The sequence below is a fragment of the Pongo pygmaeus genome, chromosome 8 (assembly GCF_028885625.2).
Source record: "Pongo pygmaeus isolate AG05252 chromosome 8, NHGRI_mPonPyg2-v2.0_pri, whole genome shotgun sequence".
Lineage (NCBI taxonomy): Eukaryota > Metazoa > Chordata > Mammalia > Primates > Hominidae > Pongo > Pongo pygmaeus.
The window spans coordinates 15,072,446-15,098,589 of NC_072381.2; the positions used below are offsets into that span (position 1 = coordinate 15,072,446).

At 44.0% G+C, this 26,144-nt stretch overlaps 1 protein-coding gene across 6 annotated transcripts in view; it reads right to left on the reverse strand.

Moving 5' to 3' along the window:
• Positions 1 to 26,144, reverse strand: part of DCLRE1C (DNA cross-link repair 1C) — a 57,171-nt gene that overhangs the window by 25,739 nt on the left and 5,288 nt on the right. For 4 of the 6 annotated variants that reach the window (XM_063669593.1, XM_054503179.2, XM_063669594.1 and 1 more), the window contains exons 2-11: positions 25,565 to 25,616; positions 21,979 to 22,063; positions 16,701 to 16,760; positions 13,373 to 13,428; positions 12,281 to 12,382; positions 11,463 to 11,535; positions 11,140 to 11,280; positions 9,627 to 9,728; positions 4,784 to 4,920; positions 3,602 to 3,656 (exon numbers count right to left, since the gene is read on the reverse strand). In XM_063669593.1, the coding sequence (XP_063525663.1) occupies positions 3,602 to 3,656; positions 4,784 to 4,920; positions 9,627 to 9,728; positions 11,140 to 11,280; positions 11,463 to 11,535; positions 12,281 to 12,382; positions 13,373 to 13,428; positions 16,701 to 16,760; positions 21,979 to 22,063; positions 25,565 to 25,616 (863 nt within the window). Of the gene's footprint in view, positions 1 to 3,601; positions 3,657 to 4,783; positions 4,921 to 9,626; positions 9,729 to 11,139; positions 11,281 to 11,462; positions 11,536 to 12,280; positions 12,383 to 13,372; positions 13,429 to 16,700; positions 16,761 to 21,978; positions 22,064 to 24,044; positions 24,130 to 25,564; positions 25,617 to 26,144 lie in introns of all 6 variants that reach the window. The other 2 variants (XM_063669595.1, XM_063669596.1) reach the window with 1 other exon arrangement.

Consider the following 26,144-nt stretch of genomic DNA (forward strand, 5'->3'; position numbering starts at 1 on the left):
CTCTTGGGAAAAAAATATCCAATGCCTTGGCCTCACTCCCAAAGATCTCCTGAACGCTGAGTACTAGTGGGCCTAGAAATCAGTACATTTAAATATTCCCCAGGTGATTCTGATCCACAGTAAGAGCTGAGAATCACCAGTGGGACTCAAAGTTTCTTTTTTTTTTTTTTCTTTTTTTTTTTAATACATTGCTTTCCTTGTCCAAGAAGGTCAGTTGCTTATATTTAACAAATCCCCTTTCAAATGAGTGAGAATTAGGCTGGGCATTAACTATAATATACACAAAAAACCAAGGTCTTAGAATTGCATTTCTTAGCTGGGCACAGTGGTACGTGTCTGTGATCCCAGCTAATCAAGGCTGAGGCAGGAAGATTGCTTAAGCCCAGGGATTTGAGGCCAGCCTGGGCAACACAGAGAGACCCCATCTCCAAAAAAAGAACAACAAAAGAATTGCACTTATTTACTCCTACAAATAATCATTAACGATGCCAAGAGAATTACATCTTTGAGGTTACTTGATTTGTTCAAATGGTTCATTCTCATTGGGCAGAACACCATGCATTGGTCACTGATTCCAGGGAAGGATCCAAACACTGCCCATTGTATCTTGGTGTCGGAGTCACCAAGGAAAACACAATGCAGTCAAGCACTGGATGGAGCAATGCTTCACTTACTGAGAAAAGACCAAGCAAGATCAAATCCAACAATGTGCACTGGTCCCCAGTGACCAGCGTGTCTCTCCCTGCAGCCAACACAGGGCAACCTGCCTACATGCAACCCTCTCCTGCCACACAGGAAGGAACCCCCATCATGCTGTCTGAAATAAGGACAGCTGGGGTGTGCCTAAGGGCCATTGATGCACAGGCTTAAGTAGAACAAAGGGACACACATCAAGTACAAAGCAGAGAAAGATGTTTCCACACAAGGCACTGAGCTGCCGCAGGCTGTGTGCTCACTCTATCGGGAGCGCTCTCTCTCAGTAAGGAAGTGTCCCATTCTTATGTAGCCAGTGAGGGTTGAAAGACTGTGCACATAGACTGCCTCTCCCAATGATTAATTCTAAACAAACAATTACATGCAAAAACTTCACGAATAACTTGACTTTTTGCAAAGTTCAGAATGCTAAACAGAGGAACTCTGTCACTATTCCTCAAAACTTCTCTACAACCTAAAGGAATGTCAGCTTCATCTCTTATTAGACATTGGTGAGCTTGTGATCTCAGTCAAGTTACCTAATGTCTCTAATTTTAGATTCTTCATTTAAAAGTATAAATGAGATTATGCATGTGAAGTGCTTAGCTTGGTATCTGGTGAAACAATCAATAAAATCATCCAGGCTGGGCGCGGTGGCTCACACCTGTAATCCCAGCACTTTGGGAGGCCGAGCCAGGTGGATCACAAGGTCAGAAGTTCGAGACCAACCTGGCTAACACGGTGAAACCCCGTCTCTACTAAAAATACAAAAAATTAGCCAGGCGTGGTGGTGGGCGCCGTAGTCTCATCTACTCAGGAGGTTGAGGCAGGAGAATGGTGTGAACCCAGGAGGTGGAGGTTGCAGTGAGCCGAGATCGTGCCACTGCTCTCCAGACTGGGCAATAGAGCGAGACTCCATCTCAAAAAAATAAATAAATAAAAATAAAAAAATTTTTTTAAAAATCGTCCATTACTAAGTTGATAATGAGAACACAAAGACTTTTATGCCCTTCTGCAAATGGACAGAGTAGAACCCAGTGTAATTATTAGTATCCCACCAAATTGAAAGAGGCAGGAACCCAAGAATTGCCAATAACTCTACATAAAAATAAAAGGGCTACTTTAAGACAGGGGAAAGGCAGGAAGATCTAATCTTTAGGTATTTTTCACAAACAGTGTCTTTTGTACCTTCACAGTAGGCATGCAAATAGAAACCGTAATTACCTGCCCACCCAACACCTATTTGATTTGCACAAAGTTGAGGCTGATAGAAATCTGAGACTTTTGAAGGGAATAAAGGATAAAAAAAAAAAAAAGTAAAAGTCAAGCCTATACCAGAAATGGTTCACTACTACTTCTCAGAGATTAAATGGCCCCAAGGAGATAAGAGACACCCAGTAAAGGAGCACCCCCTCTCACTTATATAAGTTGACTCCCTTTTATCAAATGCCTGCCTTAAAATAAGGCATCAATACAGCCAATTCTCTTTATTCGCGGTAGTTATACTCTATAAATTATAGTCACCATAAATGCTGAATTAGCAAATACTGAGCCATTGCTGCTAGGGAAAATACAGGGTTCCTGCCATCCTTTGGTGACATCGTTTTCATCAGCCAATTAATACATAACCTTGTTTTATGTGTGTTTCTGTTGAAAGATGCCTCATTTAATAGATATTTTGATTCATTAACATTGAACTCATGGTCAATAGCCCTATAACTCATGCCTATCTAACATACATATTTTCTCTAGAAGCCGTTACAGTCTTCCCGTGCTTGGGAACACTAGATAGGACTTCAGTGCTATGATTGGTCACCATTTAAATAAGATCACCAACAAAAAGCACAAAAATATGAAAAACATGGCACTTAATAGATGGCAAAAAGGAAACTTTCGATATGGTTTGGCTGTGTCCCTACCCAAATCTCATCTTGAACTGTAGTTGCCATCATCCCCATGTGTCAGAGGGACCGGTGGGAGGCAACTGAATCACAGGGGTGGCTACCTCCATACTGTTCTAATGATAGTTCTCACGAGATCTGATGGTTTTATAAGGGGCTTTTCCCCACCTTCACTCTGCACTTCTCTTTGCTGCCGCCATGTGAAGAAGGATGTGTTTGCTATGATTGTAAATTTCCTGAGGCCTCCCCAGCCTTGTGGAACTACGAGTCAATTCAACCTCTTTCCTTTATAAATTAGCCAGTCTCGGGCATGTCCTTAGAGCAGCAGGAGAACAGACTGATACACTTGTTGACAGAGTAAGAGCTGAAAGAAGGCGGAGTGTTGCCTTGTTCTACCTGAGCCGAGAATGTGCACGTCAGGTGACTCAAAATTTTCACCACTCTCCACAAGTCCACAAATGATCACAAAAGCACTGTAAATATTGATACTGAGGTTACAGGTCAGTTTCAGTGAGCAGGCCAACACATAAAAATAGAATCCATGAAGCCAGGTGCAGTGACTTACACGTGTAACCCAGCACTTTGGGAGGCCAAGGCAGGCGGATTACCTGACGTCAGTTCAAAACCAGCCTGGCCAATGTGGTAAAACCCTGTCTCTGCTAAAAATACAAAAATTTTAGCCGGGCATGGTGGTGGGCACTTGTAGTCCCAGCTACTCAGGAGGCTGAGGCAGGAGAATCACCTGAACCCAGGAGGCAGAGGTTGCAGTGAGCCAAAAACACCACTGCACCCCAACCTGGGTGACAGAGTAAAACACCGTCTCAACCAAAAAAAAAAAAAAAAGAATCCATGAATAATGAGGATCAGCAGCATTTAGGAAAAAAAACTAAAAGGAAATGAAACTTCCGTAGAAACAGAGATGCTTCTGGAGTCAGGGGACTACTGTCAACTACCAAGGCTGCAGAACACTGAGCAATAAGCGTTATGAGTACATGGGATCCTCTTACCTCACTGTAGGAGGAGTGAAAAGAAAAACAAGCTCTGTATGAACTCTCTCCAGTCCTAAAGGGAAATGAAAACACAAAATAAAAAGATCACTGAGCAAAACTAAAAGTAAGCGAAGCTGGCCCTTCTCATTTAGGCTATTCTAGTGTGAAACCACTCTAATGGGCTCGCTTCAGCAGCACGTGTCCTGAAATCACCCTAAATTAGGAATTTCTTCTTGGGATAGCAGGGAACCTTTTCCAGAAGTGGAAACCTGTTGTAGACCGTGTGTGGTGGCTCACGCCTATAACCCCAGCACTTTGGGAGGCCGAGGTGCACGGATTGCCTGAGCTCAGGAGTTCGAGACCAGCCTAGCCAACATAGTGAAACTCTGTCTCTACTGAAAACACAAAAAGTTAGCTCGGCATGGTGGCAGTACATGCCTGTAATCCCAGCTACTAGTGAGGCTGAGGCAGGAGAATCACTTGAGCTACTAGGGAGGCAGAGGCTGCAGTGAGCTAAGATCACACCACTTCACTCCAGCCTGGGTGACAGAGTGAGATTCTATCTCCAAAAAAAAAAAAAAAAGAGAAGGGAGGGAGGGAGGGAGGGACCTCTTGCAGATATTCTGAACAGCCAAAGTTAAGGAAATGTTGCTAAAATATTAAGATCATTATAGTCACTCCTCTACTCCACCAAGGGTTCTGTTCTTTATGACATCAGTTTCTTCCTCTTAGCCAAGCACTCAGATGGGAGGGAGGGCAGGAGGAAGGAGAGGGAGGGAGGGAAGGAGGGAAGGAGGGAAGGAGGGAAGGAGGGAGGGAGGGACCTGTTGCAGACATTCTAAACAGCCAAAGTTAAGGCAATGTTGCTAAAATATTGTGATTATTATAGTCACTCCTCTACTCCACCAAGAGTTCTGTTCTGTATGACATCAATTTCTCACTCTTAGCCAAGCACTCAGATGCCTTCAGTCTCCAACCATCTCATCAACCTACCCAGAGGGAACCTCAGGATACACAGCTGATGGGAGTGTAACTGGTTTGGGAGTAGCATCCCCTCCATTTAAATAAAATTTAAATTTAAGAAATTAATATAATATATAATTATATTCTTGGGCTTAGGCTAGACTGTGCTTAAATGAAATTAAATCAGACAATTTACTCAAAGTTTCTCTCAGAAGACCTATAACATTGCTTTCTTACCTCACAATTACATTTGTTTTTCTGCTTCTTTCTCCAAACCACATGGTGGATGGCTTAATGCTGATTATGTGGAGTGGAATTCTATTTCTGGAAGTAATTCCACAGGGTAATTTGCTCCACTGAAAATATTCCTCTGCCTAAAAAAGATAAAAAGCACAGAAAAACAGCTCTACATTTTCTACAAATCTGTTGTAGGCAGAGTCTCAAAAACAAAAGTAGAAAAGTTTCCAGACATGAAAAAAAAAACAAAACAACAACAACAAAAAAATGTACGCATGAAGAAACAATCAGATAATTCCAAATTGGGGAATATTCCACAAAACAACCGGGCTGGACTCTTCAAAACCATTAATGTGAAGACAAGCAAAAGGCTGGACAAACGATCTATATCAAAGGAGACCCTTCAGGCCTGACTGAACGCAATGCGTGACCCTCAAATAAATCCTGGATGCCCCTGTCCCCCTGTTCTACAAGCTATAAAGGACACTATGGGAAGAACTGGGGACATCTGAACATGGACTGTGTAACAGCTAATAGTACTGTATCAACACAAAATGTCCTGAGGAAGGGTATTGTATTGTGGTTACACAGGAAAATGTTCTTATTCTCAAGAGCCACAGGCTGAAGGATTTGGGGTGATGTACCATGGAGTCTGTAACTTTACTCTCAATTGGTTTGGAGTGGGGAGTTGGTTATACGTACAGAGACAGAGGAAGAGAGGTGCAAAGTGGTGGCAACCCAGCAAATCCAAACGAAGGGTGTATGGTGTTCCTTTTTTTTTTTGGACAGAGTCTCGCTTTGTCACTCAGGCTGGAGAGTGGTGGTGCCATCTCAACTCACTAAAACCTCTGCCTCCTGGGTTCAAGCAATTCTCATGTGTCATCCTCCCAAGTAGCTGAAATTATAGGGCACACACCACCACACCCAGCTAAATTTTCCATTTTTAGTTACAGGGTTTCACCATGTTGGCTGGGCTGGTCTCGAACTCCTGACCTCAAGAGATCTGCCCGCCTTGGCCTCCTAAACTGTTGGAATTACAGGCGAGAGCCACTGGGCCCAGGCCCTTGTACCAGTCTTACAACTTTACTGTTTAAAAAGTTTTCAGGGCCGGGCGTGGTGGCTCATGCCTATAATCCCAGCCCTCTGGGAGGCTGAGGCAGGTGGATCACTTGAGGTCAGGAGTCCAAGACCAGTCTGACCAACATGGTGAAACCTTGTCTCTACTAAAAATACAAAACTAGCCAGGCATGGTGGCGCATGCCTGTAATCCCAGCTACTTGGGAGGCTGTGGTGGGAGAATCGCTTGAACCCGGGAGGTGGAGATTGCAGTGAGCCCAGATTGCGCCACTGCACTCCAGCCTGGGCAACAGAGCAAAACTCCATCTCAAAAAAACATTTTTTTTTAATTAAAAAAAAAAAGATTTCAGCCTGGGCAATATAGTGGGATTCCATCTCTACAAAAAAATTTAAAAATTAGCCAGGTGGGTTGGTACACACCTGCAGTGCCAGCTATTCAGGAGGCTGAGGCAGGAAGATCACTTGAGCCTGGGGGGTTGAGGCTACAGTGAGCAATGACTGCACAACTGCACTCCAGCCTGGGTGACAGAGCAAGACTGTATAAAATAAATTCAATTCAAATTTAAAAGTTTTCAAAATAAATTTGGAGGGAAAAAAAAGTAACAAATACAAGTGTTTTCAAAAGGCTGAAAAATAATGAGACAACTTTTCCAAAGGCATTATTTTTAAATCCAGAACCTTCCAAACCATTAACATTCCATCCCACTCAAATTTCTTTGGGGTGCCTTTGGTGCTGTTTCTTAGGAAGCTGCAGATTAGAGTTAAGAGTGGACTCTATAAGCTGTGGACCTGTTAGTATTCTAAAGGGGTACGTGACCTAAAAAATCTTTTAAGAAGCCAGAAATAGCATCTCAAGGAAAGTAGCCCTGACAGCAAAGGAATTACTACTTAAGCTACTTTGTGGGATGGGAGAAAATCCACAGCAAAAAGAAATTCACCAATTAAAAGATTTAGGGGGCAAGGGGCCCAATACTATGAGTCCAACAGAAAAAGGGACAAAAAGGTTTGTATTATTTATTTTCTTGAGACGGGGTTTCACTCTGTCACCCAGGCTGGAGTGCAGTGGCACAATCTTGGCTTACTGCAACCTCCACCTCCCAGACTCAAGCAATTCTCCCACCTCAGCTTCCTAAGTATCTGGGACTCTAGGCATGCACCACCACACTCAGCATTTTTTCTTTTTTTGTATTTTTTGTAGAGACGGGGTTTCACCACGTTGCCCAGGCTGGTCTCGAACTCCTAGACTCAGGCGATCCACCTGCCTTGGCCTCCCAAAGTGCTGGGATTACAGATGTGAGCCACTAAGTTTATGGGTTTTGTTTGTTTGTTTTTTTGAGGCAGAGTCTTGCTCTGTCACCCAGACTGGAGTGCAGTGGTGCCATCTTGGCTCACTGCAACCTCCGCCTCCTAGGTTCAAGCGATTCTCATGCCTCAGCCTCCCTAGTAGCTAGGGCTACAGGCACACACCACCATGCCCAGCTAATTTTTTTATTTTTACTAGAGATGGGGTTTTGCCACGCTGGGCAGGCTGGTTTCGAACTCCTGACCTCAAGTGATCCACACGCCTCGGCCTCTTAAAGCGCTAGGATTACAGGCATGAGCCACCACACCCAGCCGATTTATGTTTTATGTATACATTTTTATCCATCCAAGAATCCACTGGACGTGTCTCTATATGTGAATATATATGTGTACTTATATGAGCATACACCCACACAAAGTGAAGAAATAAATCCCCGAATGCAACATAGAATATGCAGCTTACCAATGAGCAAAAATAATTTACACTGCAGCTCTCACAGTGGCCTAAAGGAAAACATTCCATGCTGCGGATCAGAATTCTCTCTTGTTTGAAATTACGCTTTATCGTAAGGGCTAGGCAACTAGGCTTTTGGCTAATGGAACCATTATTACTACCAGAACAGTGATCTAAATGAATAAATGCAATGTTTACTTTAAAAATTACACAGGATTTAATGCTAAGGTATTTTAAAATTTAGAGAAAAATAATGATCACTCAAACCACTACATTTAAAGATGACTAATTAGCCTTAATAATTTTAATTGAAAACAATATTTTTTAAATCAAATTCAAAATGAAAGTCTTGTACTCAGCATTTGACAAAAGAAGGAGGTTCTGTGTTGGCATTAGAAAACGAACGAGGCCAGGTGTGGTGGCTCATGCCTGTAATCCCAGCACTTTGGGAGGCCAAGGTGGGGTGGTCACGAGGTTAGGAGTTCGAGACCAGCCTGGCCAATATGGTGAAACCCTGTCTCTACTAAAAATACAAAAATTACCCGGGCGTGGTGGCAGAAGCCTGTAATCTCAGCTACTCGGGAGGCTGAGGCAAGAGAATCGCTTGAATCTGGGAGGCAGAGCTTGCAGTGAGCCGAGATGGCGCCATTGCACTCCAGCCTGGGCAACAGAGTGAGACTCCATCTCAAAAAAAAAAAAAAAAAAAAAAAAAAAAAAGAAAAGAAAACAAATGACATGTGACTTGCAAAGACACTGGAAACACCCATTAGAAATAGGACCATCAAGACATGAAACTATTTTAAAGTGTGAAAAAAAGTTATGTCTAGATATTTATCTCAAATAAGTAGAAGAAAAAGTTTATAAACATGCTCACGTCATGAGTCTCAAAAATAAAAAGCACAGGATGGGCGCAGTGGCTCATGCCTGTAATCCCAACACTTTGGAAGGCCAAGGAGAGCAGATCACTTGAGATCAGGAGTTCAAGACCCCCCTGGCCAACAGGGCAAAACCCCGTCTCTACTTACAAAAATTAGCCAGGCGTGGTGGTGCATGCCTGTAATCCCAGCTACATAGGAGGCTGAGGCAGGAGAATCGCTTGAACCCAGGAGGCGGAGGTTGCAGTGAACCAAGATGGCCCCACTGCACTCCAACCTGGGCAACAGAGCAAGGCTCATCTCAAAAATAAATAAATAATAAATAAATCAATAAAATTACAAAAATTAGCCAGAAGTCATGGTGCATGTCGGTGGTCCCAGCTACATAGGAGGCTGAGGCAGGAGAATCACTTGAACCCAGGAGATGGAGGCTGCAGTGAGCCAAGAGTGGGCCACTGCACTCCAGTCTGAGCAAAAGAGTGAGAATGTCTCAAATATGTAAATACATACATAAATAGCACAAATGTTTAAGTTATAAGCTATAACATATTACTGATTTCATTACAAATAAATTTGAATTATCAAACGTGTATGAATAGATTTCATTAGAAAACTATAAAGATCTGGTCGGGGGTGGTGGCTCATGCCTGTAGTCCCGGCACTTTGGGAGGCCGAGGCAGGCAGATCACGAGGTCAGGAGATCGAGACCATCCTGGCTAACATGGTGAAACCTCGTCTCTACTAAAAATAACTAAAAATTAGCCGGGCGTGGTGGCGGGCGCCTGTAATCCCAGCTACTCGGGAGGCTGAGGCAGGAGAACAGTGTGAACCCAGGAGGCGGAGCTTGCAGTGAGCCGAGATGGCGCCACTGCACTCCAGCCTGGGCGACAGAGTGAGACTCCATCTCAAAAAAAAAAAAAAAAAAAATGTACAGATCTGTGTCTATTTACTAATGTTGAAAAGTGTGGTCATGGAATATGGCAATGTACAGTTCCATGACCTTCAGCTAACAACTCAGGATTGCAGCCTCAGGTTTTACATTTGTAAAGCGAAGAGTCTATAAATGGCAGTCCTGACCTTTCTTCTTTTTCATAGATTACACAAACAATACGAGAGGAATCACTTACACACGTACCTTGGGGTGCCGGCATGCATGGATCTGAGTGTTGCGGTCTGTTGTGAGATGATGAAGGATCTCAGGCATGTTCCTAAACATGTCTAGCTTATTCACATGAACCTAAGGCAAATAATACGTACATGCAAATTATTTGAAATGTATTTCCTATAAATTGTTCAAGGTTAATTATTCAGGGCAAAACATCCAGTTAGTGAATTAACCCTCTCTTCTTTCTTGAAAAGCAGTTTTTGGCTGTTTCAGTGTACTCTGGTATTCTGCCAGCATGTCAACAGGCACAAGGCTGACTGGCCAGGATCACTGCCATCACTGACGGCAATGAAAAATTACAGAGACTCGGCTCAGGGATGTCATTTAATGATGTTAATACTGTCCTTCAGTCCTTCAAAAGAAATTCAGTTAATATTCCTTGTACACCTACTGTGTGTCGAGCTTTATTCTAAATGCTGGGAATAAAGCAGTAATCCACACAGACAAAAACAATCAAGAATCATCTACCCTCGGCCAGGCGCTGTGGCTTATGCCTGTATTCCCAGCACTTTGGGAGGCAGAGGCCGGTGGATCGCTTGAGGTCAGGAGAGCGAGACCAGCCTGGCCAACATGATGAAGCCCCATCTCTACTAAAAATACAAAAATTAGCCAGGTGTGGTGGTTCAGGCCTGTAATCCAAGCTACTCGGGAGTCTGAGGCAAGAGAATCACTTGAACCCAGGAGGCGGAGGTTGCAGTGAACTGAGACCGTGCCACTGCACTCCAGCCTGGGTGACAGAGCAAGACAGTTTCGAAAAAAAAATCAAGAATCATCTTAAAGGCATATACATGACGTGCAACAGAGGAGCATGTACTGCAAACAATCCACTCCCATATCGCCTTGTTCAAATTTATTTTCAATGCTGGTCACAGTCGCTAAATTTATTTCATGACCCAAAGTTTGGAAAAAATACTTTGTCTGTGGGGCATTTCACTGAAGCCTCTTGTAAGCCATTTGGGCTTCTGTCAATTTTCTCCCATGAGAATGTGACTCAACTAAGATGATATATTACTTCAGAGGGCCCACCAACCTCTGCTGCAGACACGTCTTGACAGGGTGCTTCCATCTGTCACTGTGTGCAGTTATTTGGGGGGTGAGAAGGGGGAGGAAAGGTGAGCTAGGAGGATGGAAGGAAGCAAGAGAAAAGAATGAACAGGCTGGGAGCGCTGGCTCAGGCCTATAATCCCAGCACTTTAGGAGGCTGAGGCGGGCAGATCACTTGAGGTCAGGAGTTCAAGACCAGCCTGGCCAACATGGCGAAACGTCGTCTCTACTAAAAATACAAAAATTAGCCAGGCATGGTGGCTCACACCTGTAGTCCCAGCTACTCAGGAGGCCGAGCCAGGAGAATTGCTTGAACCCGGGAGGTGGAGGCTGCAGTGAGCCGAGGTTGCGTCACTGCACTCCAGCCTGGGTGACATAGCAAGACTCCCTCTCAAAAGAAGAAAAAAAAAAAAAAAAAAAGAATGAACAGTCACCATACCTGGACTCCTAATTCTTCACTAAGGTTGGTGAACAAATATTCATAGCCATAAGCCGCTTTGCAGTTCAGCCACACAACATGGTACGGGCTCCGAGTGATCCAGCTTCGAACCAGCTCTAAGATTCCACTTAAACACTCCTCCTAGACAGGATTTTAAAGAGACATTTAACAGGTGGAGAGCCGCACATAGCCTTTTCCTTCCCAACAGTCCCAGGTACTCACACCTACGGGGAAAGTTAGGATCTGACCTGTCATCCTGCAAACTTCCTACTAAAAACACTGGCACACCCAGATGATAACCCTGTTCCTCCAGGCAGACTTACCCGACTTGGAATTTGGTAAAATCTTGGATCACAGAACGTAGTATCTAAATATACACTTTGAATGTCTTTGATTCTGAAAAGAAAAAAAAAATTGATGTTAGCCATCCAATGTGATATAAATTATGTGTAACTTTTTTTGTTTTTTAAGATGGAGTTTCGCTCTGTTGCCCAGGCTGAAGTGCAATGGCACCATGTCTGCTCACTGCCACCTCCTCCACCTCCCAGGTTGAAGCAATCCTCCCACCTCAGCCTCCCAACTATCTGGGATCATGGGTGTGTGCCACCACACCTGGCTAATTTTTGTACTTTTAGTAGAGACGGGGTTTCACCATGTTGACCAGGCTGGTCTCGAACGCCTGGCCTCAAGTGATCCACCCACCTCAGCCTCCAAAAGTGCTGGGATTACAGGCCAGAACTCCCAAAGTGCTGGGATTACGCCCGGCCAGAGCAATAAAACTTTATTCAGTCATACACACAAGAACTGTACAAGAGGCCAGGCACAGTGGCTCATGCCTGTAATCCCAGCACTTTGGGAGGCCAAGGGGGGCAGATCACCTGAAGTCAGGAGTTCAAGACCAGCCTGGCCAACATGGCAAAACCCCATCTCCACTAAAAATACAAAATTAGCCGGGCGTGGTGGCACGTACCTGTTATCCCAGCTTCTTGAGAGGCTGAGGCAGGAGAATCGCTTGAACTCTGGAGGCAGAGGTTGCAGTGAGCCGAGATTGCATCACTGCCCTCTGGCCTAGGCGACACAGCAAGACTCCGTTTCACAAAAAAAAAAAAAAAAAAAAAAAAAACTATACGAGGCCCAGTACCTGCCCCCGGAGTGCAGAAGCTCCATTCTAGCAGCTTCTCCTTGCGCCAATCTGAAGTCTCCTGTGTACAGGACAGTTCCATTATTGCCCTGAAATAAAAACCTGAAAAAGAAATATATCCCAGTGACTTCTGAGTCTCATATAAAATCCCAATAAAGCAAACACATGTGAGATGCATAGTAAATGCTTCCTGCAAACATATCCATTATAATACAACGGTAATGGAATCCCACAGTAATTAGAACCACACCAGGCACTTAGCTGTTACCTCTTCCCTTGGGTAGAAAATAACAGAATGGAGGTACTACCCAGTTTGTAATAGATGTTCCCTGTGATGTGTTAGCACTTTCAATTATATGTTGAGATCATTCTTGCTCATGGAGAGAGAAATACACGTGATGATAAAATACAAGGTCACTCGGGAAACAGCTGCTGAAGACTTCCATTTATTTATTTATTTATTTTTATTTTGAGACAAGAGTCTTGCTCTGTCCCCCAGGCTGGAATGCAGTGGCTCAATCTTGGCTCACTGCAACCTCCGCCTTCCGGGATCAAGCAATTCTCTGCCTCAGCCTCCCCAGTAGCTGGGACTACAGGGGTGTGCCACCACACCCAGCTAATGTTTATACTTTTTGTAAAGTCAGGGTTTCACCATGTTGGCCAGGCTGGTCTTGAACTCCTGGCCTCAAGTGATGCACCTGCCTCGGCCTCCCAAAGCGCCAGGATTACAGGTGTGAGCCACCACACCTGGCCCTGAAGACTTCCATTTTATAAGAAACGTTTCAAATTGGATCTTCACCTCAGTCCCCCTAGTTCAATTTGGGAACAAATGTGTTTTAAATGACTAGAAAAATAATCAAATCTCCCTCTATGTATTCTTTCTTTCTTTTTTTTTTTTTTTTTTAAAAACTCACTGCAGCCTCCAACTCCCAAACTCAAGCAGTCCTCCTGCCTCAGCCTCCCAAAGCACTGGAATTACAGACATGTGCCACTGCACCCAGCCCCGTATTAATTTTAGACCCTAAAAATTTATTTCTACAAATACAATATGTATCTACATATAATAAATGACAAAATAAATGACCCCCTTACATAACTGATCCTGGACAGTGACCAGCTGGCAAGAGAGTCACAACAATCTCTTCCTTCTAAAAAGAAAATAAAGAAGAAATAATAATGGAAAGCAGTTATCATTAGGACCTAGCTCAACAAAGCCCTCCTTCATAGAACACATTTATGTACCTTTTAACAATGTGCCTTTTCTCCCAATTTCCTCACACTCCAAATCCTAGAAACAAGTGGAATCCTTGTCCACTCAACAAACAGAGTTCCCATGGGACTGAGCAATTTCCCCACTAGTTATAGAACCAAGATAAGTGAAAACCGATGGCCACACAAAAATGTGTGCCTGACTGTTCACAGCAGCATTCTTCATGCTAGCCAAAAGGTGGAACCAGTTCAAATGTCTATCAACTGATGAATGAATCAAGAAAATGTGGTCTAGCCATACAATGAAATATTATTTGGCCATAAAAAGAACTGACACATGCTACAACATGGATGACCCTTGAAAACATCCTCAGTGAAAGAAGCCAGATATGAAATGAACACATGTTGTATGATTCCACTCATACATGTGCAGTGTGAATTGGGACCAGATGAAATATCCATATGAAATATCCAGAACAGGTGAACCCATGGAGACAGAGAGTCTACAGTAGTGGTTGCCAGGCGGTTGGGGAAGGAGAGAATAGGGAGGGATTTCAATTGGTAAAGGCTTTTTCCCTTGGGGTGCTGAAAATATTCTGAAATTGATCGTGGTGATGGATACACAAGTCTGTGACTTTGACTTCTATCTCAATAAAGCTATTTAAATTTTTTTTTTTTTTTTTTTTTTTGGTGAGACGGAGTCTCACTCTGTCGCCCAGGCTGGAGTGCAATGGCGCGATCTTGGCTCACTGCAACCTCCGCCTCCTGGGTTCAAGCAATTCTCCTGCCTCAGCCTCCCCAGTAGCTGGGATTACAGGCGCCTGCCATCACCCCTGGCTAATTTTTTGTATTTTTAGTAGAAACAACGTTTCACCATGTTCGCCAGGCTAGTCTTGAACTCTTGACCTCAAGTGATACATCAGCCTCGGCCTCCCAAAGTGCTGGGATTACAGGTGAGAGCCACCAAGCCCGGCCACTATTTAACAATTTTTAAAGCCTCAGCCAGGTGCGGTGGCTCACGCCTGTAATTCCAGCACTTTGGGAGGCCGAGGTGAGTGAATCCCTTGAGGTCAGGAGTTTCAGACCAGTCTGGCCAACATGGTGAAACCCTGTCTCTACTAAAAATACAAAAATTAGCTGGGCATGGTGGTGGGCACCTGTAATCCCAGCTACTCAGGAGGCTGAGGCCAGAGAATCGCTTGAACCCAGGAGGCGGAGATTGCAGTGAACCAAGATCGCCCTACTGCACTCCAGCCTGAGAGACAGAGTGACGCTCAATCTCAAAAAAAAAAAAAAATTAAAGCCTGGATGAGGCCTGGTCCCGATTCACACTGCACATCATACTGTTCGGCAAGGACAAGACCTGCGGGCACTACTGCCTCTCCAGCCATCAGTAAGTGGGGAGATCTCTGCACACACCAGATCACTGCTCAGTGACAGTGACTCCTCACGGAAGTCTCCATTCGTTCTGGAAGACCCTTTCAAATGGGTCTCCCCCGGTTGGAGCTGGATAAACAATGCACAAAAGTCATGGCACACAGGAAGAAACATAAAAAATCAAAGTGGAGGCAAGACTGCTCAAAGGTCAGCCTGCTGTCGGCCCCCAGCTTAGGGAATGCCTTTCACCAACATCCCTGATTGTGACAGGGCCACCAACCATCACAGTATTCCCCGGAAAAGCAGTTTGCAGAGTCCAGGATGGCATTTACAAAGGTTCACCTATCTTTTTTTTTTTTTTTCCTTTTTAATCCTCACTAAACTGGCTCTGTAGTTCTCCCTCAGGATAATTTGATGGGAAGAATACCTCAACTTCAACTGTCTGATCTTCTCCAAAGAAGAAATATCTGAAAAGGTCAGTTTCTGTTCAGATCACATTCAAACAACACAAGATACCCTAAAAGTTAAACATGGCAAAGCGGTGTGCTATAATCAAGCTACAAAACCAATATTAACCAAAATAGGAAAATACCTACCAGCTGTAAAGGTTAAAAAAATGGGGAGTGTATGTCTATAGTCCTACTTATTAAAACCATACATTCACAAAAGTACTACTTCAAAATTTAATGATGAAAAATAAATTTTTTCCACTTCGCAGTGCCCCTTTTCTGAATAAGGATTCAGAAAAAAAGTACAATATCCATGAATTACCTGCAAAAATATTAATCACCATTTTAAATTCTGAACATTATAAAACTCAGTAAATGTGACAATAACATCATGTAGTAATATCAACACCAGGGTTCCCATCATTAGCATGTAATAAGGAACAAATGTGACAAAAAATAAGCCATGCCCAGTCCTTTACAACATGGGAAATAAATACATCACTGTTAAGGACTGAATGTTTGTGTCCCTCCCCAAAATTCCTATGTTGAAATCCTAACCCCCAAAGTGGTTTTATTAGGAGGCCTTTGGGAGGTGATTAGTTGTTGGGCATAGAAGCCTTGTGAGTGACATCACTGCCTTTATAAAAGACGCCCAGGGGAGCTTGTTTGCCCCTTTACTATGGGAGGACACAGGGAAAAGACAGCATCTAAGAACCAGGAAGTGGCTGGGCACAGTGACTCACGCCTGTCACCCCAGCACTTTGGGAGGCCAAGGCAGGCGGATCACTTGAGGTCAGGAGTTCAAGATGAGTCTGACCAACATGGTGAAACCTCCTCTCTACTAAAAATACAATAATTAGCTGGGCTGTGGTCGTGATGGCAGGCGCCTGTAATCCCAGCTTACTAGAGAGGCTGAGGCAGGAGAATTGCTTGAACCCAGGAGGTGGAGGTTGCAGTGAGCCAAGATCACGCCACTGCATTCCAGCCTGGGTGACAGAGTAAGACTCCATCTCAAAAAAAAAAAAAAAAAAAACCAGGGAGTGGGCCCTCACCAGACATGAAATCTGATGGAGACTGGATCTTGGATTTCCAGTCTCTAGAACCCTAAGCAACAAGTGTCTATTGTATAAGCCACTCAGTCTATGGTAGTATTGTGAGTGCAGGCCAAATAGACTTACACAATCACAAAGGGATTTTTTTGCCCCTAAAACCCCACTCAATTACTAGATTTTTATTTGTGGTTAAATGAGCATTCAAAATCAAAGAGAAAGATTGAGGGTATAGCTGAGGGGTAGAGCATCTGACTACAAAATCAAAAAGAAAGATAAACAATCATTTTAGCACCACATTTTTAAAAAAAAAATCAATATTTAATATTTAGTTACCTCTCCTGATGCTTCATCCACTAAAGATATCTGGGTAGGAGTCTCGATTTCAATAGATATCTATAAAAATAAAATAAGAGACCATGTATATACCAGTTTTTCATGGCTTTATATGCCTTTGTTGTCTGAAACACAGAAACGGGGCAAAGAGAAGTTTCAGACTCTCTGTATAAACAATTCTGATTACATTGTAATAAATATTTTAACAGAAAAAAATTGTAAAGCAAAAATAATACCTATCTTGAGGCAGATTTGGCAATACGGAGTAAACGCCTTGTAAATGCATATAATCCTCCGACACAATTCTATTTCCATGGATTCATTTTTCCTCCTTCATTTCCCCATCCCTTCCACTCCCATTCCTCTCTCCCTCTCAATTTTGAGTCTTTGTAAAAACGTGGTCATGTGTCCTAAGTTTTGTGCCTCAGAACACAGTCTGGATGGGTCTGTGACATGGATGCTTCATACATTGGTTCTTTTTTTTTTCAGACGGATTCTCGCTCTGTCACCCAGGCTGGAGCGCAGTGGTGTTGTATTGGCTCACTGCAACCACCGCCTCCTGGGCTCACGCGATTCTCCTGCCTCAGCCTCCCAAGTATCTGGGATGGCAGGCACCCGCTACTATGCAAGGCTGATTTTTTTTGTATTTTTAGTAGAGACAGGGTTTTGCCATGTTGGCCAGGCTGGTCTTGAACTCCTGACCTCAGGATCACCTGAGGAACGAACTCCTGACCTCAGGATCACCCGCCTCAGCTTTCCAAATTACAGGCATGAGCCACCGCACCCATCCTCATGCACTGGTTCTAAGTGCTGCAGAAGGCTCCCTGGTACATTTCCCCCTGCCATCAGAACAGAGACTAGCACATAAGAGGCATTCAGTAAGTATCTGATGAATAGATCAATGTGATTTTTCACCTTTTTAGTCCACTAATGTCCTAAAACTTACAGTGTCTAAGGTTTGGGTGTTAAAATATTTTTGCATTTCTGGAATAAAACATCTTATTCATGATGTACTATTTAATACTGCTAGATTCAGTTACTGTCTTTAGGACGATTCTTACATTTTCATGTATGAAATGGCTTTTTCCCCATTTATTATTTTTGAGATAGGGTCTCGCTCTGTCGCCCAGGCTGGGGCACAGTGGCGCGATCTCAGCTTGCTGCAACCTCTGCCTCCCAGGTTCTAGCAATTCTCCTGCCTCACCCTCCTGAGCAGCTGGGACTACAGGCACCCGCCACCATGCCTGGCTAATGTTTTGCAGTAGAGATGGGGTTTCGCCATTTGGCCAGACTGGTCTCGAACTCCTGACCTCAGGTGATCCCTCCACCTCAGCCTCCCAAAGTGCTGAGATTACGGGTGTGAGCCGCTGCGCCCAGCCTCTTTTCTAATATATCTATTTAATGCTATCAACTTCCCTTCAAGGACAAATTTAGCTATGTTCCACACATTCTGACACGCCACGTTTCCATTGTCCAGCAGCTCCTTTATTTATTTGCTTTTCTTTTTTTTGAGACAGGCTCTCGCTGTGTTAGCCAGCCTGGAGTGCAGTGGCACAATCACAGCTCGCTCTGGCCTCAAACTTCGGGACTCAAGTGATTTTTCTGCCTCAGCCTTTCTGAGTGGCTGGGACTACAGGCACATGCTACTATACCAGGCTAATTTTTAAGTTTTTTTGTAGACATGGGGTTTTGCAGTATTGCCCAGGCTGGTTTCAAACTCCTGAACTCATACGATTGTCCCACCTTGGCCTCCCGAAGTGCTAGGACTACACATGTGAGCCCCCAAGCCTAGCCATATCAGTTCTACATATTGTATGTTTTCTTTATTGTACAATTTCCTTTTTAACCAAAGAGTTAGTTATTGTACGCATTTAGTTTCCACGTATATGGGAAGATTTTAGCTGTCCCTTTGTTTCTGATCTCCAACATCACTGCCTTCTTTCGTGACACAGTACATGGTTAGTTTTTGTAAATGTCATGAGCACCCCCCAAAATACTATTTTCTTCCTTGGGTTTAAAGTTCTGTTTATTAGACCACATTTACACATTTTCTGCATCTTGTTTCCTGCCTCCTTCTTCTTTCAGCATCTGGGAGGGGCATGTTAAGCTCTTCAGTGACAATTGTTGATTTCCTATTTCTTGCCCTTATTCTACGGTGGCCTTGTTTGTACTATGTCCCTCATCTAAGCTGGAACTATTTCCTAGAACCCCTTTCCATGTTGTTGCCCACAGTAAACATTCGGAAGGCAGATGTGAACTAGCAGGCTTTTTTTAATGCTCGGAAGAACGCCAGAAATGGTAACAGCTCATGAACATTGTTGACCTTCTGGCTTAACTCAGAGACTGGGGCAGGGCCGCAGCAACACCAGCTTCTGCTGGGTGCCTGTGTGCAGCTCCTCCGAGTCCTGGGGCAGGTGCATGTGCCTCAGAGCCAAAGCGGGAGACCAGCACTATTGAGGCCAGAGGAAGTGAGAGACAGAGGTGGGTTTCGGTCTGTTCTGCTGGGCTCTAGTGGGCCAGTCTGCCTTCCAGGTTGTCTCTGTTCCCCTCTGCTTCTCTTCCAGCTTTCCTTCCTGACTGCTGGCCAGGCTGACCTGTAGCAACTTCAAGCTGAACGCCAGAGACAACAGGAACAGCCCTGCTGTTGTGACTGCTCTGCAGAGGGAGGACAAATCCCCTTCCCAATCAAAGGTCAGATGTTGAGGTGGATGACACCATGCACACAAACACACGCGAGCACACACATGACAGAGAATGAGAAGAAAACTTCAGTCACATCACAGGACTTTCGGGGAGGGCAGTGCAGTCCCTGAGCTGGGGACAGAAGTGTTTCCTGTGGCTTAAGAGAGAGTAGGACCAGGTAGCCCCGGTTTCCACTGTGGTGCGGGGGTGGTCCTGGACATGCCTGGTTTGAACTTCACCTCAGTGCTAAGGCAGGCATGGCCTTTTTGTCAGCTTGCCCAAATGTGGGCAGGAGGGAGGCACTGGCTGTAAGCAACTTAAGAGCAAACAGAGGCCCCGTACAGTGGCTCACACCTGTAATCCCAGCACTTTGGGTGGCTGAGGCAGGAGGATCACCTGAGGTCAGGAGTTCAAGACCAGCCTCGCCAACATGGCAAAACCCCATCTCTACTAAAAAATATAAAAATTAGCCAGGTGTGGTGGTTCAGGCCTGTAATCCCAGCTACCAGGGAGGCAAAGGCAGGGAGAATTGCTTGAACCCATTAGGCAGAGGTTGCAGTGAGCTGAGATCACGCCACTGCACTCCAGCCTGTGTGACAGAGTGAGACTATCTCAAAAAAAAAAAAAAAAAGTTAACAGACTCTTCGTGACACTGGGACAAACAGCTCTGCCAACTCCCACAATGATTTAAGACCTGATCCACATAATGAACTCGCATTCTGTTAACTCATCGTGGTTCTCCTCAGATCAAGCACTGGGTGACAGGTTCTCGCAGTTTCTACTTCAGTTGGACGCTATTTTGTCAATTGCACATACATCCATATGACCCATGCTTCCTTTTAACAGTAACACCCTCTTCACACCTTATCTTTCTTTGCCTTCCAGTCTACTTTCTGATATTAAAAACTGCCACTCTGACATTTTTGCCTTCTATTTGGTTAGTAATTTTTTCCCTTTTTCTTCCCTCCAAATTTCAAATTTCAACCTGTATTTATCCTTCTGTTTTATCTATGTCTCTTGTAGACTAATACTGACGAATTTGTCTAATTTTTTTGTTTGTTTTTGAAGACGGAGTCTCGCTCTGTTGCCCAGGCTGGAGTGCAGTGGCACAATCTCAGCTCACTGCAACCTCCGCCTCCCAGGTTCAAGCGATTGTCCTGCCTCAGCATCCCAAGGAGCTGGGATTACAGGCACCGCCACCATGCCCAATATTTTGTATTTTTAGTAGACACAGGGTTTCGCCCTGTTGGCCAGGCTAGTCTCCAACTGACCTCAGGTGATCCGCCCACCTTGGCCTCCCAAAGTGCTGGGATTACAAGTGTGAGCCACTGGGCCCAGCCAGATTTGTCTAATTTTTTTTAACTTAAACTGAGAATTTGTCTTTGATCAAAGACAGAATTAAATCCTTTCCTATATATAGTAATCACTGTTATACTCGGACCTTTTCTGCCTTCTTTGCATTTTCTATGCACCAGACTTTTTTCTCCCCTTGACTACCTCACATTGGACAGATGCATTTTATTCTGCCAGACTGAAAGTAACCCATTCTATCTGTATTCTAGCTGTCATCTCTTCCTTATGATAGCCTGTAATTTATGTTTATTTTTCTTACTCTATCCCACAATTTAAATAAATGGATTTAGCAATTACGTTAATGAACACTTTACACTCTAAAATATTAAAATGTGGCCAGGCATGGTGGCTCACACCTGTAATTCCAACACTTTGGGAGTGGATCCAAGTGGATCCACTTGGAACCAAGTGGGTGGAACCAAGATGGGTGGATCACCTGAAGTCAGGAGTTTGAGACCTGCCTGACCAACACGGTGAAAACCCCTCCCTACTAAAAACACAAATATTAGCCGGGTATGGTGGTAGGATTCTGTAATCCCAGCTACTCGGGAGGCTGAGGCAGGAGAATCGCTTGAACCCAGGAGGCGGAGGTTGCAGTGAGCCGAGTTTGAGCCACTGCACTCCAGCCTCGGCAAGAGAGCAAGACTTCATCTCAAAAACAAAAAATAGAGAACATTAAAATGCATCTTAGCAAGAGGGTCAATGAGACTAAACAAACAAAACTAAGACCTAGATCTCACTCTTGAGGAACAAGGAAAACATATCAACAACCACCAAATGTTGACTTCTGCCATATTGTTCAATGCCAACAGACTTAATTTTTTTTTTTTTAGATGGAGTCCCACTCTATTGCCCAGGCTGGGGTGCAGTGGCATGATCTTAGCTCAGTGCAACCATTGCTTCCTGGGTTCAAGCAATTCTCCTGCCTCAGCCTCCCAAGTAGCTGGGACTACAGGTGTGTGCCACCATACCTGGCCAAATTTTGTATTTTTAGTAGAGACAGGGTTTCACCATGTTGGCCAGGCTGGTCATGAACTCCTGACCTCAAGTGATCCACCCACCAAGGCCTCCCAAAGGGCTGGGATTATAGGTGTAAGCCACCATGTCCGGCCAGAGACTCAATATTCTAATTAATGTGGATAACTGTAGTATGTGACAAACTGAGGCAATGTTTTTGTCAATCTACCTCTAAAAATACTTCCCACTTAAAAAAAAATTAAGTTATCAAAAAAGTAAAACTTACAATTCGTTTCTTCCAAAATCTGTATTTCGGGCTCGTTAACAACAACTCCTTAGTCACAGGTGAACAGTATAGATAAACCTTCAAGCTGAAAGGAAAAAAGAAAAAACTTTCAGTACAATCCAAAACGAGCCATCTTGGTGACTAAGAAGTCTATTTCATCATACATCTAATAATTTCATTTGAGACCAGTCTGACCAACATGGTAAAACCCCATCCCTACCAAAAACACAAATACTAGCCGGGCATGGTTATGAAATCTATTTCATCATACATCTAATAATTCAGAAATTACGCTGGCACAAAATCTGTTCGAGTCACTCCCAACATACCTATACGCACCATTTCAGTGCTATCAAGAGCACAAGGTGGGGACGGAAACACAGTGTCCCTGGATCTCCTCCAACAGCGTTCCCTCACCATTGTTACTTGGAAATACACGCCTGTATGTGATCAGGTGTGTCTGGAAAGATACCACCACACGTTACGCTATCTCTGGAAAAGGTGTGTTGGGAACAGAAACTTCTGCTTTTTACTGTATAAGTCTATTCTTTTTTTTTTTTTTTTTTTTTTGAGATGGAGTCTTGCTCTGTCACCCAGGCTGGAGTGCAATGGTGTGATCTCGGCTCACTGCAAACTCCACTTCCCAGGTTCAAGCGATTCTCCTGCCTCAGCCTCCTAAGTAGCTGGGACTACGTGCGCACCACCACGCCCAGCTAACTTTTTGTTACCGGACTAATTTTTGTATTTTTGTAGAGATGGAGTTTGACCACGTTGGCCAGGCTGGTCTCGATATCCTGACCTCAACTGATCCACCCACCTCAGCCTCCCAAAGTGATGGGATTACAGGCATGAGCCACCGCGCCCAGCCCATAATAAACTTTTAAAACTTAACGCTATCATTTAGAGGTTAGGAATATAGTCTACGGTAGATTGTATTTTCCAAAGATGGCCACACAATGATATACACCATCCATACATGCTCTCCCTACAAAATAGATACTAAAATTCCGCCACTAACTGGCGGGGTCTATGTTCCCTCCCCTTGAACCTGGGCAGTTTTCTGTAATTACCTTCACTATAGAATATGGTGGAAGTAATTGCATGGCTTTTGAGGTTAGATCTCCAGGCAGTGTAACTTCCTCCTAGCTCTCTCTTAGGACATACACTTTTTAACCCTGAGTCTCCATTTAACAGGTCTGGCTATCCTGATGGACTCACCCTAAGGAGATTTTTTTTTTTAGGGGGAGGGGAGCTCACTGTCATCCAGGCTGGAATGCAAGCTATCCTCCCACCTCAGCAGCCTGAGCACCTGGGACTATAGCACATGCCTCCATACCTGGCTAATTTTTCATATTTTCTGTAGAGACGAGGTCTCCCTATGTTGCCCAGGTTGGTTTCAAACTCCTAGGCTCAGGTCATCCTCCCACCTCAGCTTCCCAAAGTGCTGGGATTATAAGCCTAAGCCATCATGCTCGGCCTAAAGAGACTTTTAGAGATAGAGATGCCTCACGCCTGTAATCCCAGCACTTTGGGAGGCCAAGGCGGGCAGATCACTTGAAGTCACGAGTTTGAGACCAGCCTGACCAATATGGTCAAACCCCATCTCTACTAAAAAATACAAAAATTAGTTGGGCTTAGTGGCACATGCCTGTAATCCTAGCTGCTTGGGAGGCTGAGCCGGGAGAATTGCTTGAACCTGGAAGGCAGAGATCGCAGTGAGCCAACATCACACTACTGCACTCCCGCCTGGGCGGCAGAGTTAGACTGTATTTCAAAAAAAAAAGACACGCCAAATGGTTCTAGCCCCTAGCTGTGTGAGTTTTCCCAGCCCAGGTATCAGACATGGATGAGGGAGTCTTCAGATCTTATGGGGCTGACGTTATCTGAACACTCTGCTCACTGATGTTTGATACCTGGGCTGGGAAACCATTCCCACTCTACCCTGTCAATCCCTGACCCACAGAAACTGAGCAATAAGACATGATCAGTGTTAAGTCACTCCATTTTGAAGTAATTTGTTATGCAGCAGCAGATGACTGATACATAGGCTCTACAATCAGACAGACCTGGCTGGAATCCTGGTCCTGCCACTTACTGGCTGTGTGACACTGGGCAACTAATTTAACCTCTCTGGTTCCTCAGTTTCCTCGTCTGTAAAATAGAAATAATAGTAGTATCTATTCAAAAGGTTATCAAGAAGCTCTAATGAAAATGTCAGGTACAAGAGGGCAGAGCCTCGCATCTGTGTGGCTCACTAACGCATTCTCCACCTCCAGTACAATGCCCGACACGTCACAGGTGACCAAAAAGATTATTGAGGCCAGGAGTGGTGGCTCATGCCTGTAATCCCAACACTTTGGGAGGCTGAGGCAGGCAGATCACTTGAGGTCAGGAGTTCAAGACCAGCCTGGCCAACACGGTAAAACCCCTCTCTACCAAAAATACAAAAAGTAGCTGGGTGTGGTGGCAGGCGCCTGTAATCCCAGCTACTTGGGTGGCTGAGGCAAAAGAATCACTCGAACCCGGGAGGCAGAAGTTGCAGTGAGCTGAGATCGTGTCACTGCACTCCAGCCTGGGCGACAGAGCAAGACCCTGTCACAAAAGTCAATAAGTAAATACAAATAAAATAATAAAAAATTATTGGCCAGGTGCAAAGGCTCATGCCTATAAGCCCAGGGCTTTGGGAGGCCAAGATGGGAGATCACTTGAAGCCAGGAGGTTACAACCAGCCTGGGCAACATGGTAAGACCCCGTCTCTACAAAAAAAAAAAATTGTTGAACTAAGAAATACACAGTGCCCAGATACAGTAAGTATTCAATAAACATTAGCTATCATTATCAAGAAGACAGACTATTGCTATCAATTAGCAGAGAAGCCTGACATCCAATGGCCCTTTTCAAATATGTATCTTGCGAAGTGGGAATTTAGATGTAGGCAATGGCTGCAAAAAAAGCATCTAATAGTTCAGTTTTAAGAAAAAATCCAGTATTATATGATCCTTTACAATGGAACAGCCATTCTCTCTCATATACTCTTATAGAAATAACATGGAGTGAGTTATTGCTGTACCTAGCAGCATAGATAAATCACACAAATACAAAGTTAAGTAAAGTAAAACAAATATAAAAGGGTCTATTTGGGGCCAGGTGCCAGTGGCTCGCATCTATAATGCCAGCCCTTCAGAAGACTGAGGCAGGAGGATCACCTGAGGCCAGGAGTTCGAGATCAGCCTGGCGACATAGCAAAACTCCATCTGTTTTTTTTGTTGCTGTTGTTGTTTTTTTTTTTTAAGAGTGTATTTGGTAGGATTATATATATATATATATATATATATAAAGTTCACAAACAGCCAAAGCTAACCCATGATGACAAAAGTCAGAACAGAGGTTACCTTTGGGAGAAGGGAATGAGCTGGGAGGTAGGAGGGGCCTGGGATATTGGTACTGTCCTATTTCTTAATCTGAGTGAGTGTTCATTTTGTAAATGACTATATGCTTGGATGTATGTACTTTTCTGTACAGTTGTTATCTCTCAATTAAAATGTTTGCTTAAAAACACACACACACAAGTAGCAAAATAAATTACCTGCACTCCAACCTTCTTTTCAAGGTAGGGGCTCTTAATCCTTTCATGTGATCTAAAAACAAAAGAACAAAAACTCATAAATATGTTTTTTCCAGACGATTCCTTAGCCCAAGGGAAACAGTCGTCTTCTTTTTCAGCTTCAAGAGAAAACCCATGAGGTTTGCTTTTATAAGAATTGATTCACGTGGGCTATGAGCTCTTTCTTCTGCAAGTGAAGAATCCTTCTCAGAACAGGACAGCCTGCCCATTTCTGAGCCAGCCAAGTCAATTTAAAAGGAGAGCGATTCCGTGCATCATAGGCCAGAGTTTAAATCACTCTGGGCAGCCACAGAAGAATGAGAACTGCTTCTAGCCCTCTGCTCTTACTTCATTTCAATCCAGCCATCCTTCGAGCCACATTGTATGTGACCCATTCACTTCCTGCCACTTAAATCAGTCTATCTAGAAATTCAAGTTCGTGTCCATGGAGTCTGCTGGGAAATCACTCAGGTTCAGAGTAAGTGTTTCATAATTTTCTCAGCCTACTGTGATGGATTGAAAGGGGAATATTACTATCCACAAAGACTTGCTCCACAGCCCT